Source organism: Lepidochelys kempii, chromosome 7, assembly GCF_965140265.1.
Source record: "Lepidochelys kempii isolate rLepKem1 chromosome 7, rLepKem1.hap2, whole genome shotgun sequence".
NCBI lineage: Eukaryota > Metazoa > Chordata > Testudines > Cheloniidae > Lepidochelys > Lepidochelys kempii.
In genome coordinates, this window is record NC_133262.1 from 86,286,842 (window position 1) to 86,302,658 (window position 15,817).

General features: G+C 40.4%; 1 protein-coding gene across 8 annotated transcripts in view; it reads right to left on the reverse strand.

The window, feature by feature from the left end:
• Positions 1 to 5,016: 5,016 nt before the first annotated feature.
• P4HA1 (prolyl 4-hydroxylase subunit alpha 1) overlaps positions 5,017 to 15,817 on the reverse strand; it is a 65,997-nt gene continuing 55,196 nt past the window's right edge. For 7 of the 8 annotated variants that reach the window (XM_073353643.1, XM_073353637.1, XM_073353641.1 and 4 more), the window contains 4 exons: positions 15,215 to 15,280; positions 10,407 to 10,475; positions 8,017 to 8,113; positions 5,017 to 7,703 (listed from right to left, as the gene is read on the reverse strand). In XM_073353643.1, coding sequence (XP_073209744.1) covers positions 7,633 to 7,703; positions 8,017 to 8,113; positions 10,407 to 10,475; positions 15,215 to 15,280 — 303 coding nt within the window. In that variant the 3' untranslated portion in view covers positions 5,017 to 7,632. Of the gene's footprint in view, positions 7,704 to 8,016; positions 8,114 to 10,406; positions 10,476 to 15,208; positions 15,281 to 15,817 lie in introns of those variants that run through there. The other variant, XR_012160009.1, reaches the window with a different exon arrangement.

Here is a 15,817-nt window from a genome sequence, read left to right on the forward strand (position 1 = left end):
GGCTTTTGTGGTCAGGTAGACCAGGGACTGGGCCTTCCATGAGGCCAAATTTTGCAGTCAGGGCATCTTCCATAATACCCTGGTTCTAACGCTCTCGTAAAGCTACTTTACGGCATTCTAACAGATGAATGACCAGTCTCCTTATGCTTTTGCTGGGACTCCTGCAGTGGCTGGTGTAGCAGTAGTCTGACCAACTTTACACCAGAGGGGGATTCCTAAGGATCTCTTATGGTGTCTCCCATAAAATGGTCTTGGGGCACCTGTAAATCTTTGTTATAAAAATAATGCAATATACTGTCAGCCTTGCTTGCATAAATGTAACAGACCAGCAATAAGTGACCCATAACATACACGTAACTTTATTTTTATATATATAAAATAAATAACGTGTGGCACTTAACTGTACCTGCTAGGGGCTCCATTCCACAGCATTATTGTTCCTCCTAGTTCGGTTCTGGTATCAGTTTAAGCTTTTGCAGAAATTAAACTTATTTAAATCAATGCTTCTAGACCCTCTGGTTACAAAAAAGCCTCCTTTCTAACATGACCCAGTGGAGTGCTGTCTTCCTGAGTCTGCAAGCAGCCTGAAGTGTTAGCGATCCCACTAATTTCAGTAGGGTAGTAAAGGCCTAGGGCCAGATTTTTTTTAACAGCTCATCTCCCCTGTAGGCACTGAAATAAGTGACTTCCTTACAAGCCTCACTGGTAGTTTTAAATTTTCTTTATATGATATAATAGAGAACTTCAATAACCTTTCACTGCAGTCTGAGCCTGCAAATGTCTTTCCCAAGTAGTCATTGCTCTCACAAAGCAGTAGCAGCAGTGGGTGTTTGACTCTGAGTAAAGATCCATTGAGAAAAGCAGCTGTAGGACTGGGCTATTTGTTCACTCTGTGTTTTAAGACATTCTTAAATGGCTTGAACTACTGATGACAAATGAAGAATGACCATTCTCTTTGCTGTTTTGCTTTGTGCTTCATCAGTAAATGTTGATACAATGAAAACCAGGTTCAAGTAATCACATCTTTCTCTTTGTAATGTATAGAGCAATTCAAGTATCTGAATGATCTTCCTGCACAAAGTACTAGACTCTTCTCCCCCCACCCCCCATGCTCTTACAGCCCTTTTGAAAAGTCCTATAGAATTTACCATGCATGAACAAATAGGAATAACTCTAAAAACCTATAGAAGCATTGGATGACTGGTGCTGTGATGTTATGCCTAATAACATACCTTTCAAAGATAGATCTGGGTATGACTCTAGAACTCTATGGCATTCCTTCTGAGTACCAAACAGTTTGGGAGGTAGGGAATAATTCACCCTGACTCACAAGCTGGCTGTTGCCTCTATGGCCTTTGCAGTTCAGTGCAGCTGTCACTGAAACTAGCATTTAGTGTAGAGGAAAAGTGGTGAGGAAACAATGTCTAATATACATAGTGAACTGATTCTTCAAAACTACTGCAGGTGCAGATCCAGATTCTTTAGTTCTGAGCTCACCTGTGTCACCTTCTAATAGCCGTGGCCAATGGGACTGTAGTGTATCATGTTTGTTTCTATGTTTCCTTCCTCGAGAATTACTTCCTTCAATTCAACAAGCTATAGCAAAGTTCTGAAACAATGGAAAAGTTGGCAAGTAGTGCAGATCCACCAAGGCAACCATCTTGAAGAATCACTGTTGGTTGCTTACTGTACTATTTTTCTTTAAGCACTGCCTACTCCCCAAGTTGTAGATCTGATTTTAAAAAGGTAAATCCAGCTGGAATTGCTGTGCAAAGGTGCAGACTGAACTCCAGGTAGACAGGGTGGCACATGTATTAACTAAGAGCAAAAGAGACAAGTGTGTCAATTTGTACAATAAAAGCGAACTATGTATACTAGTCATAGCACTTGATTTCTTGCTTGCTACAGTAAATAACTTTAATGCATCTTCAGAGTCCATGTGGAACAACATATATTGATTATCTTTTCAATTCAACAGCCACTTGAAGAAATATTTTTGGTTCAAGAGTTGCTACAGTCTAACAGTAAAAATACTTAGATTTAAATGGTGACTTTTAAATATACAGTCAGTTTTGTTAACAGGGTCCAGCTCTACAGGCAACCCAAACAATACAAAACTGTTAGGCAAGAGACTATGGAAATGAAACCACCTATCATATTTGTACTGTCCAAACTGAGACTAATGCAGAAAGTAAACTGAAAGTTTAATAAATCTAAATTTATTAGTCAGATCCACAGGTGATGTGAATTGGTTTAGTTCTGTTTACACTAGCTGAAGATCAGCTTCAGTTTTGATATATTGCTCTCTTTATTTAGAGAAACCCTAAAACTTGACTGGAATGAGTGTAGCTGTGTTATAATTGTGGAATACAAGTCACAGTTTATCCTCATAGTGGTTACTACAGTAATGCAACCATCAGAACATGTTTTAAAGAGTAAGCAAAAGCATGGCTAGTGAGGTGAGACAACATAAACCACCTCAAACAAATTAAGAATTACTTGACACTTTAAAAAGCTACATTCTTTGAGGGTCCAATTCTGCCCATGTGGCTTTACAACTCAACTTCAAATGTAGCTGCCTTTGTGGGCAGATCTGGATCCATAAGACTTTGGTTAGACAGCTGAGGAGTCTCATGGACCTGTACAGAGAGGAATGGCTCAATGAGTTATCGAAATGAACTGTGCATTCCTCCTGCTGTAGAGACTTTAAAAGTCAAGCTATGCTATCATAATGTGTGACTGGGTATATATAGAACCATTCCTGTGCATTCACTCTGTTCTAGTAGAGTGAAGATTCATTTGAACTACAGTCCTGTCACCCAGAAAGACTGGTTTGAGAATCTAGCTTCAGTGTAACAAAAAATGAGCATCTTAACAGGATTACAGTATGCAAATTGCCTGTACAAGTGGGATGAACTGAATTACCTCTGATGTCCAAATCCCTTCTCAGAGAGTAGCAGCAGGTACAATAAGGAATAAATAGTAGAAGCCACATTCTGGGACAGGTAACAGCAGACTAATGCTTTTGATAGTGTACATAACTTCCCAAATTGTAAACAAGGAATATGGACAAGAAACTACATTTGGATATCTTTCACAACACATCCATCCTCTCGAGTTGCCCTGTTGTATGTAGCCACAAAGAGAAAAATGACCAAGAATTTCATAGGGTGTAGTGAAGTACTATATAAATACCATCACAGAAAACTTTCATTAGCTCAGATAAGACTGCATAACGAATGTGCAGTACAAGGGAGGTTATGTTAGGTCTGGGCAGGAAGCAACTGAGGACTCTTTGTATGAAAACAAGTGACTGTGTAATGGATGCTAAAGTGTCAGCCTGCTGGGGAGAAAGTTAAAGGAGGCCAAGGGCATGTCTACACTGTGGCACAATGCACACTGATGGTAGGGGATAGTGTGACTTCAAGTTTCTAAAGTATGTTAATGGGTCCATGTAAACAGGGCTGGTGGGAACTAAATTAAAGCACTCTAAGGAATGTTTGTGTTCACCAGCAGCACCTGCACAGACCCATTAATATACACGTGAGGGGACTTCAGAAGTCACACCCCTTAGTGCACATTATCCCACCATGTAGACAAACCTTGAGACCCTAAAGAGAGAATCAAACATTTTCTGCTAGTTCATGCCAGGCTTTCCAAAAGCTCAAGGTTGTGCTGGTGTTTTTATTTTAAATTGACTGGACAATTGCAATCCCCCTTGCTGCTACCTTGGGACTGACCCTGCCTCCCAGCCTGAGTGAATTTCATGCTTAGGACCAAAAGTCTAGATCCCAAACACCCTTTAAATAGGTTTCGAGATCAAGATTTTTTTTAACTCCCTAAGGTGCAGTTTTGTTAATCTATCAACAGCATCTATAGCAAGTGTTTCTTAAATTAGAAGACTATTTGATTGATGGGATTACCACATGGCAATGCTATTTCTTTAGCATCTCATCTGAAAAATGTTTGTGGTTTGTCAGAACTGTAGGATTGAGTCCACAGGAAACAGTATAGTGTTAAACACCATGGACATACACCTCTAACTACCCTCTCATGTGAGCCGTCCAAAGGTTAGGGTGCCATAGGAAAGCTTCTTCTAAATATTTAAAAACAGGAAATTTCTGGCAAGGCTTCCAACACATCTGTCTCCTTACTGCTACCCTTGGCTTTAGGTTAGAAATCCCTGTATAGATTTCCCGTACAAGCTGCCAGATCTATACAACATCAACTGATGAAGCTTGAGATACTTGGATTCAACTCAGATTCCATCTGGGATACATTTATAGCTTCTGACTTTAGGTTTTAAACTGATGAACACCAATAAAACACCCCCAATACCAAAACAAAGGTGGTCTATCCTACCAGAAATGGTTTAGGGTCAAAGGGACTCTCTACATAGAACAATAATGCAGACTACAGGGTGTAGTCTCTAACACGCACTTAAATATGTTGCACATTAATTGGTTTGTGTAGACTAACCTGGTGCATACTAAAGATCCCTACTAGGCTTAGCCTAGTACTTTTTGTAAATGTATTTTAACATAGTACTATTTCAAAGAGACCTGAAAACCTGATTTTTGGACAGCTACCTAAAGTGGAACACCCACAGGGACAGCACTTGAAGAACCACCTAAAAATCAAATTGCTAAAAATACTACCACCCCAAAAACAGAAGCCCTGGATGTATTTCATTAAAGAAAGCCTAAAGAGTGCAGTTAAACTAACAAGGGTATTTAATCTCCTTCTGAAATTCTTAACACAAGCTGCTTACTTTTACAAGTGTTACATTAATGAAAGGGCTGTGTATTTGGAAACTAAGATCTTCTGGGTACTGCTATTCATTGTTAAAGGTTTATTTTCTTCTTCCTTGGTCCCTTATCTTGTCTCACTTGGACACACATGATTAAACCTCATGTCTGTTGTTGTGGAGAACAGTTAATACATAGTACTCCATGTTACAGTTCCTAGAAACTCATGTCTAGGAACTGACAAATGGACAGTAACAGATCACAAAAGTTTGATGTTGAGGATTTTCACTGCAAGTGGCAGTGACTTTTTATTTTAAGCCTGTTCTTTACATTTAAAAAACTTTTACAAAAAAATTAATAGGCAATGTTTTCAAATGTCAGTCACTATGAACCGGATAGTTGTCATTCATATTTAATACTAAACTGCATTCACACAGGAGCCAAACTCTTGATCTGAAAGCCCTTTTTAGAAAGTTAATAGATAAGGCAGCAAGCAATAGTACTTTTACATTTATATAGTGTTAAAATGTATGAATGCTTCAAGTAGGAAAAATGAAAGATGGGTCTTCAACAATTAAAGTAAATAGTTTCTTTTCCTACTAACCAGGCTTGGAAGGATTCAGTTTTTAATGATTTTCAACACCTTTAACCAGTCTTAGATATAACTTTATCCAATGGAACATTTTCACTAGTAGGAAACTAAATTTCACTTAGTTCATTTCTTTTGTCCATTTTCACTATCAAGTGATTTTACTTCTGGATCTTAAGCATCATGCAATTGAAACAATACTAATTAGAATTTTAGATAAGTTTCTATGAACATTAGAAATGCTTATTGATGGGTGGGTGCAGAAGGAGACACTATTTTCTGAATTTACCAACTGAAGTCTAATAGGCCCCAAACCATTGTTTAGCCATCTTTTGAAGGAAGGTGTGTTTGTCTTTGCTTGCACTGAGTTGGGAGTTACAGGTTGGTATGCTATACCCCCATCTTCTCACTACTGCTGACTGAAAGTAAAAGATGGGTTGGAGCATAGCCTGGCTTTCTTCCAGTTTGAGCAATAGATATTTCAAGCAAGCATATAGCAGTAACTTAGATGACCACTGACTGTTTAACTTCTTAAAAGAAAAAAATGGGAAATCTCAGAGTTTAAAAAAAGGCACTGACAAAATGTAAGAAGAGTGAGTTTTGCTTAAGAAGAAAATACAGACTCTTTGCTGCCACACTATTACTTGGATGTCTCTAACAAGAGAAACTGTTTGATTACATAGAGGGGGGTACTGGAATGGAGGTGTTTTGGTTTTTTGTTCCTGTCTATCAATCTGTCTTAGCCATGTCCACTCTATTTTCCTGAAAAATTGCAGGACTAAACTTCAGCCATTGCTACCACAAGAAAGCATATGAAAGGAATGAATGGACAAAGAAGAAAAAATTGAGTGACAAACATAAATGAGGGGATTAACAAATTTTTCATCTCCCCCGCTCAGTGCCCCTTTCTTTCCTCTTGTAAAAGAGTCAAAATTCAGAGAACAAGAACTCTGTTCGGTTGGTGTGTATTTCTTTGCTAGATTTTATTTTGCCATTGATTACTTGATTTAACTTTTTTTATTATAATCCTTCTGAAGAGGGATGCAATTTAAAGGTACTACAAAGTATTTGCATAGGTTAATAGTTGGATTCTCTGACCTTTTGGGCTCAATATTCAGGTTTTCACTCAGGTAGAAAATCCAATTATCTGAAATGGGGCTACCTGTACACTATTAAATTTTCAGCATTTAATAATCCAAGATTAGACAGACAGAGGGTGGCCTGCTAGGTTCTGGTGTGCCTCACTTTTACTTTCATGTACATCCTGTATGAATTCAGTCAAGAGTTGGTAAAAAGCCAGTCACAATTATGGCATGCATTCAATATCCACAACATATCAAAACATACACAAAATAAAAAGCATTTGTGAAGATTATAAATAGATTGCCTTTGTCACAAAAGATTTCAGCATGGGAAAATTTGGCTTTTTACAAATAAGCCTTTGAGGCTTGCGTATTACCTCATAACCACTTTGAAAATTCCAGTTCCTAAGGCACAATGCTTTGTTTAATCAAAGATGGTACTGTCCCCAAAATGAATGTAAAGGTTTATTACTAAGACGCAGATTTTTTTTTAATGGACAAACTAAGTCATTAAAACAAAACTAGACCTGGAAAGCAGGTCATGATTTCTGTCAGGCTGTTCTGATGCACACAGGTATCTGACACAGCACAGCCAAAACACATATGTGTATATGACTGCAGGCTCACATTCTCTGGGTTACAAGTCAAATTCACTGCAGAGACATGAGAGAGAATTTACAAGTCAGTTAAGTCTGGGCTTCTGTAGTAGTGGAAAAACAGGCTAGGAGAAACACAAACCATGCCCACAGTTCAACTGTAGTGGTCAGGCACACTACAACAAAGAATTGAGAGCTGGAGACAAGGACTGGTTTAATGCATCCCTCCAAACAATAAGTCTGTGCTTGAAATTAGACTGTTCATGTTTTTTACCACTGGTAAACTCAAGCTTGTGAGGACTAACAGAAATCACATACTGGCTTTCTCTGCTGATCAGAGATTCTACAGAGTAAAGGGTACTATAAATCACAAATTATCCCTGTTATTTCTGACAACTATATTTTGTCCTTCTAGCCTGAAAAACTTAAAATCTCACTATATTCTCTCTAAAAGGGATATTGTAGAGTGAACTAAAACAATGTAGGTGTTTCTTCACAGATGAAATACTGGATGTGGTTGGAGATTGTACCTGTAGTGGAGTGTTAATAAATTGTAGAAAGTTAAATGGGGGAGACATATTTTACACAAACGAGTACAGGACAGGGAAAAGTTTGCATCATTCCAACTCTGATAAAGTGCACCGTCTTCGGAATTCCTGACCACGTTCATGGATCCATTTATTGGATACTGTGAGACACAAAAATAGCATTGGTCACCACTTCTATTTAAACTAAATACACGTTATCAGCACATGCATCAGAAAAGCTTTATTCCCCAAATATAAATGTCAAAGCAATAGCCTGAAACTTGACATACTAAGCCTAAGAAGAAAACCCCACAATATTTGCAAATTGGGAAAACCTTAGTATGAAGTAGCTAGGTACGTACTAGCTCTCTTCTTTTGAAAAGAGCTGGCAGCTTTGGCTCTACTGTATTCTACCACAAGCAGCGAAGTAAAAAGAAACTAAAATCAGACATTTGGCAGAAAACGGATACCTACCCCACTTGTTTCCAACTAGTACTGGACAGGCTGCATGCCTTGTGCTGTAATCTCCTTCTCCACTTGGAAAAAGATTGTACCAGAATACAGCTGTTCCCTGGAAATTTCAATACAAACATAATATTTTACTTTATGCAACACAAAGTTTACTTCTAGCAGGGCTAATAATCAATGACTTTTACAATAATTTTTTAAATGAATGTATTTAAAATTAAACTTGACAACCCGTTAAAGCCTAAACTTAATATTCATTTAAATTGAATACAAAATATAATATTAAAGTATGTTTTCTGCCAAGTTCTAAAGAGAGTCAAAGCACTGAAACTGCAGGAAGTCACTGGCTAAGCACCTGGAACCTGAGTTTGCTGCAGTGCTACACCAGCTTTTGATGGCAGCAACCTCTTCTGCAGGTGCAAAGAAAACATTTTCTTCATTTCAGTTTCTTCAACTCGTTCACTCAAAGTTAAGAAACTGAGTGGGAACTGAAAAAGCAAACACACTTCTCTCTTCCAAGCTATGAATAAAAACTTGTCTTCAGTGTGGAATAATAAACATTATGGGGAGGTGATTCCTAAAGTGTTGTTTGTTAAAGTGCACTAGGGAACCTTTAGAAGTGTGCACCAGTGTCTACATGTACCAATTAATGTGCAACACTGTGGGTGCAGGGATTTCTAGAACAGAGTAAAAGTGCAAAATTACCTCACCATGTAGACAAGCCCTAGGTCTGAACTTTTGAGATCCGCTAAAATCATGAAGGGTATGGTGACAATCAATTAAAATTCACTAGCCATAGTTCGTTCCTTTGTTTTAATAAATCCAAAACATTTGACTTTTTTTCCCTGTGTGCATCCAGAATGTAAGGTTTATTTAAATGGCAACAACCTTTGTTATCACAGAGTTAAGATTTCCAGTGACTTCTCATGTCCTTCCAGAAGTTTGGGTTAAGCAAGACAAACTTCAGAAAACTAGGAAATGCAAAGTTAAGGTAAACCACCCACATAAACCTTAACATTGCCCTCTTTGAGCAATGCCCCATAACCCACATACTCTAATTTACAGTGAAAAGGAAAAAAGCTTCCTGTACCTGCCCTACACTCATTCACTCTACTCTCCTGACAGCACAGCACACTTGTAAAATTTAAACAGCTGCTTCACACTTACAGGATACCACCTAAACCTCTACTTTCCCTTACCCATCTACAACCTGTTCTCATGTTCCACCTTACATGGCAAGACCCTCCCGAAACTTGCTCCTGAAACAACCTACAAAATTTTGTAATAAAATGATCCACAGTGGCTCCTCAAGGTACATGTGCTGTTTGTTTTCCTTTCCTCACACACAGGAGGTGGGGTGCAAATCCTGAACTTCTCATATACTCGCAGTTCTGTGACTCTTCTCAGCTCACAAACAAATGTCTACCCCCCTGCTGCCTCCACCATTAAAACCATTTAGTACAGTTAAAACACTCACGTTGAATGCAGCTGCAGTGCATGTAGATAATTCACAGTGACTACTGTCAGCTCCAGGGGAGCAGAGGTAAAGTTATGTGGCATTTACCTTAACTCCTTATTTCCTGGTTTTCTGAATGAGTTTTGCTGAACTCGATGTTCTGGAAAGGCACTAGCTGCCCCTGGGAAACCTGAACTGTGTTAATTTTTTTTTCCCATTTGATGTCCTAGTTGGGGGTGGGGAGAGGAGTTGGTTTCTTTTAAACAAAGAAAACTTGTTGGTAGGAGTGAGTGGTCATTGTGGCAACTGAACATTAGAATGCAGGCCAAGTGGCCTATTGATCCTGTCCATATCGCCCTGGCTCAACTTCACTAAGCAGCCCTCTCCCTCCCAGCTGGCCCCCACCATACTATTTTGTCCAGGCTTGGAAGGGCATGACCCTGATGTGTCTGGGGCAGTATAGCCAGGTTGCCAAGTGGCCCTGGAACCCAGCTCTCTCCCTACAGAGGACAAGACAACCCAAATTTTTCTAAAAAGGAGTTTTATTCTGTGCACTGCTTGGCTAGTCTGGGTTTCCCCTGCAAATAGAGTTTGACCCAAATTACAAGTAAGGTAAGTTTTGTGTTTCGGACCTATTGGCTTCAGCAGTCTATGAAGTTTTAACATGCATTGAATCATAATCATGCAGAACAGCAAACAGAAACTCTGCACAAGCACAGCTAGATTTGACCTGCAATTTTACTTGCATAGGTAGCTCCACTGAAATAAATGGTACTGCTTAAGTGTTTGCAGGATTGGTGGCCTAGTACTTTCTTTAATCAATTCATTTGGAAGTTTTCATTTTACATTTAAACATCCAAATATACAGTTCCTCACAGCTGGATATTAATGGAGGGAAAGTGGGAGAGTAACATCTAAGTTGCATTAAAACTCATCTTACCTTTTTTGGCCAAACACTAGCTCCTACTTCAGGGAATACAGTAGCTCCCCCTGCTGATACATCACTCATCTGTAAAGGAGAGAAAATAAGAGCACTTTTACTCAGTGCTTTCCCAAAACCACATCAATAAAATATTAAGTTACTAAAAACCTTCATTTCTGACTCCTCATTAAGGGCACAATTTCTGTGACTAGCTGTAAAATCACATTTGCTATGGCCCTGTAGCATTAAACACAATATGTGATAGCCATTCTTGTTCCAGAATTTGTAAGACTTTCAGATGCCTCAATGATGAGCAGAGTACAAATACTGTGGCAGCTAGAAAAATGGAGATCACTTATCTGTAGCTAGAGGTTCTTTGACATGTGTCAGCCCTATCTGTATTCCACACATGGATATGCATGTACTCCATTCACCTAGACTGGAAATTTCTTAGCAAGTAATGTCTATTGTTCTGCACCCACACACTTGGTCTCCTCATGCTCAAACTGAGGCTATAAAGGACAGTGCAAACCAACACCTTTCCAGTTGTTCTTCTTACCATGAATCAAGGAAGATCGGAAGCAGAGGGGAAGGAGGGCAGGTAGTAGCATACAAATAGGGACTCCACACTTCAAAGAACCTCCAGTTACAGATAAGTATTTCTTCAAGTACTGGTCCCTATGTGTATTCCACATGTGGATGGTTGGTAAGCAGTATTCAAAAAGAAGGAGGGTGCGAAGATGCAGTTGGTATAGATGTCTGTAAAACTGTGTCCCAACAGCTGCAAAAGAGGCCTACACTAAGGCATAATGTTTCATGAAGATATGGATGGCACTCCAGGGTAGCCGCTCTACAAATATGTAGTATAGGTACCTCTGTAAAAGATGCTGTTGAGGTTGCTCGTGGTCTAGTGCTTTCACCTGTCTAAAGGAGGAATACGCACCAGCTGAGAGAGAGCACGCGCGCGCAGGTAATGCTTTTCCTTGCAATCACTCTATTTCAACAACTAACCTTCAAGACTTCCTAATTGGTTTTGTTCTTTGCAGACAGAATGCCAAAGCCCATCTGATGTCATGAGAATGAAGTCTCCTCTCATTGGAATTAGGAAGTTGTGGGCAAGGCAACCACCAGAAGTCTGGTGTTAGCAAGGAATGGCATGGCGTCAGTAGAGCTACACAGAGTGCCCCATCAAAAGAAACCCCCAGGTGGTGGAGTGGGAGAGAGCAGTGACAGTTGAGGCGGAGGAAGCAGTATATCCGCATCTTTGTATGCTCTTACACTGGATGGCAGCTTGTATAAGTGCTAGTGATAAAATGGCTGAGAGGCACGTCTGGGTTTATAACCCTGCTTGTGTTGTTTTCTCTTTGGGGCTGGGATATAAATGCCCAGGGAGTGGAGAATTGTCCGGAGTCCTTACACAAGTGCAATGACTCATCAACTTTCCTGCTGAAGAGTTAGACTGTAAGGGCAAATCCTCAATGATATTCTGGACCTCCCTGGGGAATCCTGAAGAATCAAGGCATGATTCAAGCATCATAACTATAGCTTTAGCAACAGCTCTAAACATGGGATCACCCACATCCACTGCCGCTTGGAATGAGGTCTCAGGCACCAGTTTGATTTCCTCTATGAGGTCTTGGAATTGAGTCCTGTCCTCCTGAGGAAGCATGACCTTGTAGTTAGCAAATTCTGACTTGGAGGTTGGTTGATGAAAATCCTTTCCAGAAGGTCAAGGCATTTGCTGCATTTAGAGACTTTATCTGTTAGAGCTGCCCTGGGGTGTTGTAATCTTGATCTCTCTGTGGCTGCCTGCACCACTAGGGAGTTACCCACTAGGTGGGTAAAGAGGAATTCTGCTCTTTTAGCCTCCCTGGGATGAGTGTGCAGAGGTATGCCAAAATGCCCTAGTTCATTGGGAGGACCACCAGAGAAGGGCCCAAGGGTTCTAAGAGGTCAAGGAGTTTAGAACGTGCATCACGGACCTCATCAAGAGAGAGCTGGAGCTCAGTCACCATCCCCTGCAAAAACACCTGATATTAGCTGTAGCCATCAATTGATATGGCAATAATGGAGTGACCACCTCTGGGTGACGACAATGACATGCCTGTTGGGACAATCAGTACCAGTGGATCCTCTAGTTTAATTTCTTCCTCTGTGTACTCAGTCATTTGGTATCAGCTAGGAGAAGAGTGCTGGTAGGGCTTGTGCACAGATCTGGGCTGTCTGGCATACGGCTCCTGTGGGACCAATACCCCACTAATGCAGTTCTGTGGGCAGTTGTATCTTGAAGGAGGACCGTTCCAAGACCTCTTAGAGGTTCTGTTGGGTTAGTCTCCCTAGGAGGAGACAGACTCATCTAGAACATTGGACTCAACAGATGAGAAAGTAGGTTCATAATCTACCGGCAATCTACTGGTAGAGAAATGTTCCAGCTTGTGGAAAAGGTAGGGGAGAATCCTCGGGGTAGTTTCTTCCATGCCTGAGGAGGAAAGGAGGTTGTGGGCAGAGTAAGACAACTATCCTCTGGCAAGGTAAAAGTTTCAGACCACACTGGAGTTCTGGAGGTTGGGACTGATGCACCTGAGAGCATGGTAGTTGGCCAATCCCTGCTGGAATGTCAGTGCTGTTGAAGGGCAGTCCAAAGTCAAATTCCCAGTCCATCCTGGTAGATGCTGATCCTTTGTCCTATGAGCTGGATCTAGAACTGGCTGATTCTTCTTCCTTCACAACTTCCCCTCTTGAACGGAAGATTTAGGTGGATCTAACTCCTCAGGACCTGTAGGCAAGGACTTACCTGACTTGGACCTATTTGGAGAGGGATACTTTCATTTTAAGGAAGATCTAGAAGGGGATCTCTTATTCCCACAAGAATGCCCCTTACTCTGGTAAGAGGCAGTGGTTTTTTGGGCTTAGCGCTGTTATAGCCTCTGCTCTAGAACTTGTGCTCATAGGGTCATTGCCTACAGTCTGAGGCCACTGGAGGGGTCTCTCTCTTACTGGGATCTTGTGGCCTTCTCCATGTGGTATTTCCTCACACGGTGCTCTCGTGCCTCAGGTTCGTGACAAAGGCTGCACTTGGTGGTTGTGAGCCTCTAAGTAAAGGCAATGCTGGTGTTCATCACTGACTGAAGGAGCTGGGGCAGAAGACAGTTCTTAAACCCCAAGACGGAGTATAATCCTTCTCTGCAGGAAGAAGCTCCATGAGGCAGGAAGAAACTAAGCTAACTAGACCATAAACTCTAAGAAGCTAAGAATACTTAAACTATGTACAAATACAGATTGTATATTTGCAGATTCTGCAAAAATGGATTTGGACAGAGATTTCTGACTCAGGCCAAGTGCTGGGTAAGAGGGAGCTGATCTGCACCACTCCTTATCTTCAGTTCGGAGCACAAGGAGAGGCATGGACCGATGGACAACTTCCTGCATGTGCCTGTTGGGACTGCTTGTTGCCAACTGGTAGAAGGCACAGGTGGTGCACAGGGATCCCCTGGGTCAAACAGATGCATAATAGTTCACAAAAAAGTTGTACCGTCTCTGAGACCAGTAGCCCAATGGTCATCAAATCACTGCAAAATGTATGTATAGGTAATATTTAAGAAGTTACATATTTATACTGAAAAGTATGTTTCAGTTATGTTCTTAAGGTATAAGAATTTGGGTTCTTAACTCAGGGCACCACGAGACAACAGGTCTTGCACAGGTTCCTTTCAGGCAGGAGGAAACAGACACTTCTCTCCCTGTCTGGTCATGCATATTGTGTATTGTCTGCCTCACACTGGAGGCTTATATACAGACTGAGCCAGGTGCGAGTTCAACAGTTATACAATCTATGGGAGAAAATCTGTAAGAAAAAACAAATCAGCAGGGTCTATGGGTGTGTGTTCTGTTTATGAATGAAGACTAAGAATAGGATTTGTATATCTGGGGAGTCAAAGAAACACTGAGTCCTTCATCTCGGAGACAATCTGACAGCATGTCTCTCTCATGAAAACAGGATTACAGCCAAGACTGGCTGTAAAACACTACAAGGACTTTTGGTGAGCATAACTCTGCAAGAATCTATTTAATTAAGTCTAGGCTGTAGAATGCATGTTATGATTCTATTTTAAATGTAAGCCTTTTGCTTCCAGTACTACTACTTGCTATTACTTGAATCGCTATGTTTTGTTAAATAAACCTACTTGATTTCACTGTAAACATATTTAAGTGCTGTGTGAAGCGCAAAGGTGATGTGAGGTGGAATGGGTAAACTGGAGTGTACTATTTCTTTGGACACACCAAATCTGTAAATACCATGTGTCCAGAGGAAAAGGGAGTGAAGACTCCAGGGAGATGCTTGGAAAGCCTGAGGGTTGTAGTGGGCTTATTGCTAAAATACAGAGTAATAGTTGAACCAGCAATGCCTAGATGGAAGTGCTTGTGTTGATCTGGGTCAGGAGTTGCAGAGCTGACTCCTGCTATGTACAGAGAAGGCTTCCTTACATGAAGGGCAGATGGTAGCGAAGTGCCTCACAACTTTGGGTATTCACAGGAAGTGTCAGACCTGTTAACTACCTTTCAGATTTAAAAAAAAAAAGCCTCAAGCACCTAAAGAAAAGACCTTCAAGGCTGTAAGTTTTCTTAATTTTTTTTTTTTAAGTTGGCCTAATTTTAAAAGGTACTCTTATTTACCACTGAGCAATTATTAGCTGCCTTTATTTGCAGATTACATAAATCAGAATAACTGAAATCACTCAAGTGCCTAAGATAAAGATGCGGAAATAGAAACTAACATTTTTGGCAGAAACAGTTTGCAATGATATGGCTAAAAATGTCTCACTTACATAAAACAACCAAGTAGCAATTCTGTTGCCTGTTCCCAATTCTTTAAAAGCATCTGGCTCATCTTTCTGTGAAAGAAAGCAACACACTGATTTAATAAAATGCTCATTATTTTAATCATGTAATTTGCACACCAGTGGACAGACACTTGCAGTGCCAGCAAACAAACTCATGCAGAAAAAAAATCAAAGAGCTCGGGACACAGAGCGCAAGGAAATTGTATATATTGGTTTATTTGTTAAATATTTTTCCTTTGCTAAAACTACTGAAATTAAAAGGTTCCAGCCCACATGACAAGTTGAAAATGGCCCTTTGTGTTTGTCTTAAAAATTAATATAACCCCTTCATAATCTAGGCCTTAAGTACTTGTCTAATTGTAACTGACAAGCACCTGAGTTTACACAAAGGAAATCTGCTCCTCACTGCCTCAGTTGAGTGAGAAGCAGGCTGAGGTCAGGACTTCCTTGGGGACATACCTCACTGGCTGCCTTTAACACATGCAGCAACCCTACCTCTATTTTGGCTCTTTTCCTGATTTTTAGCCTTCTCCCTTTTTCCATCTGCTTTTCCCTTTTCTGCCCCCATTCTTTATACTAGTGCACAAG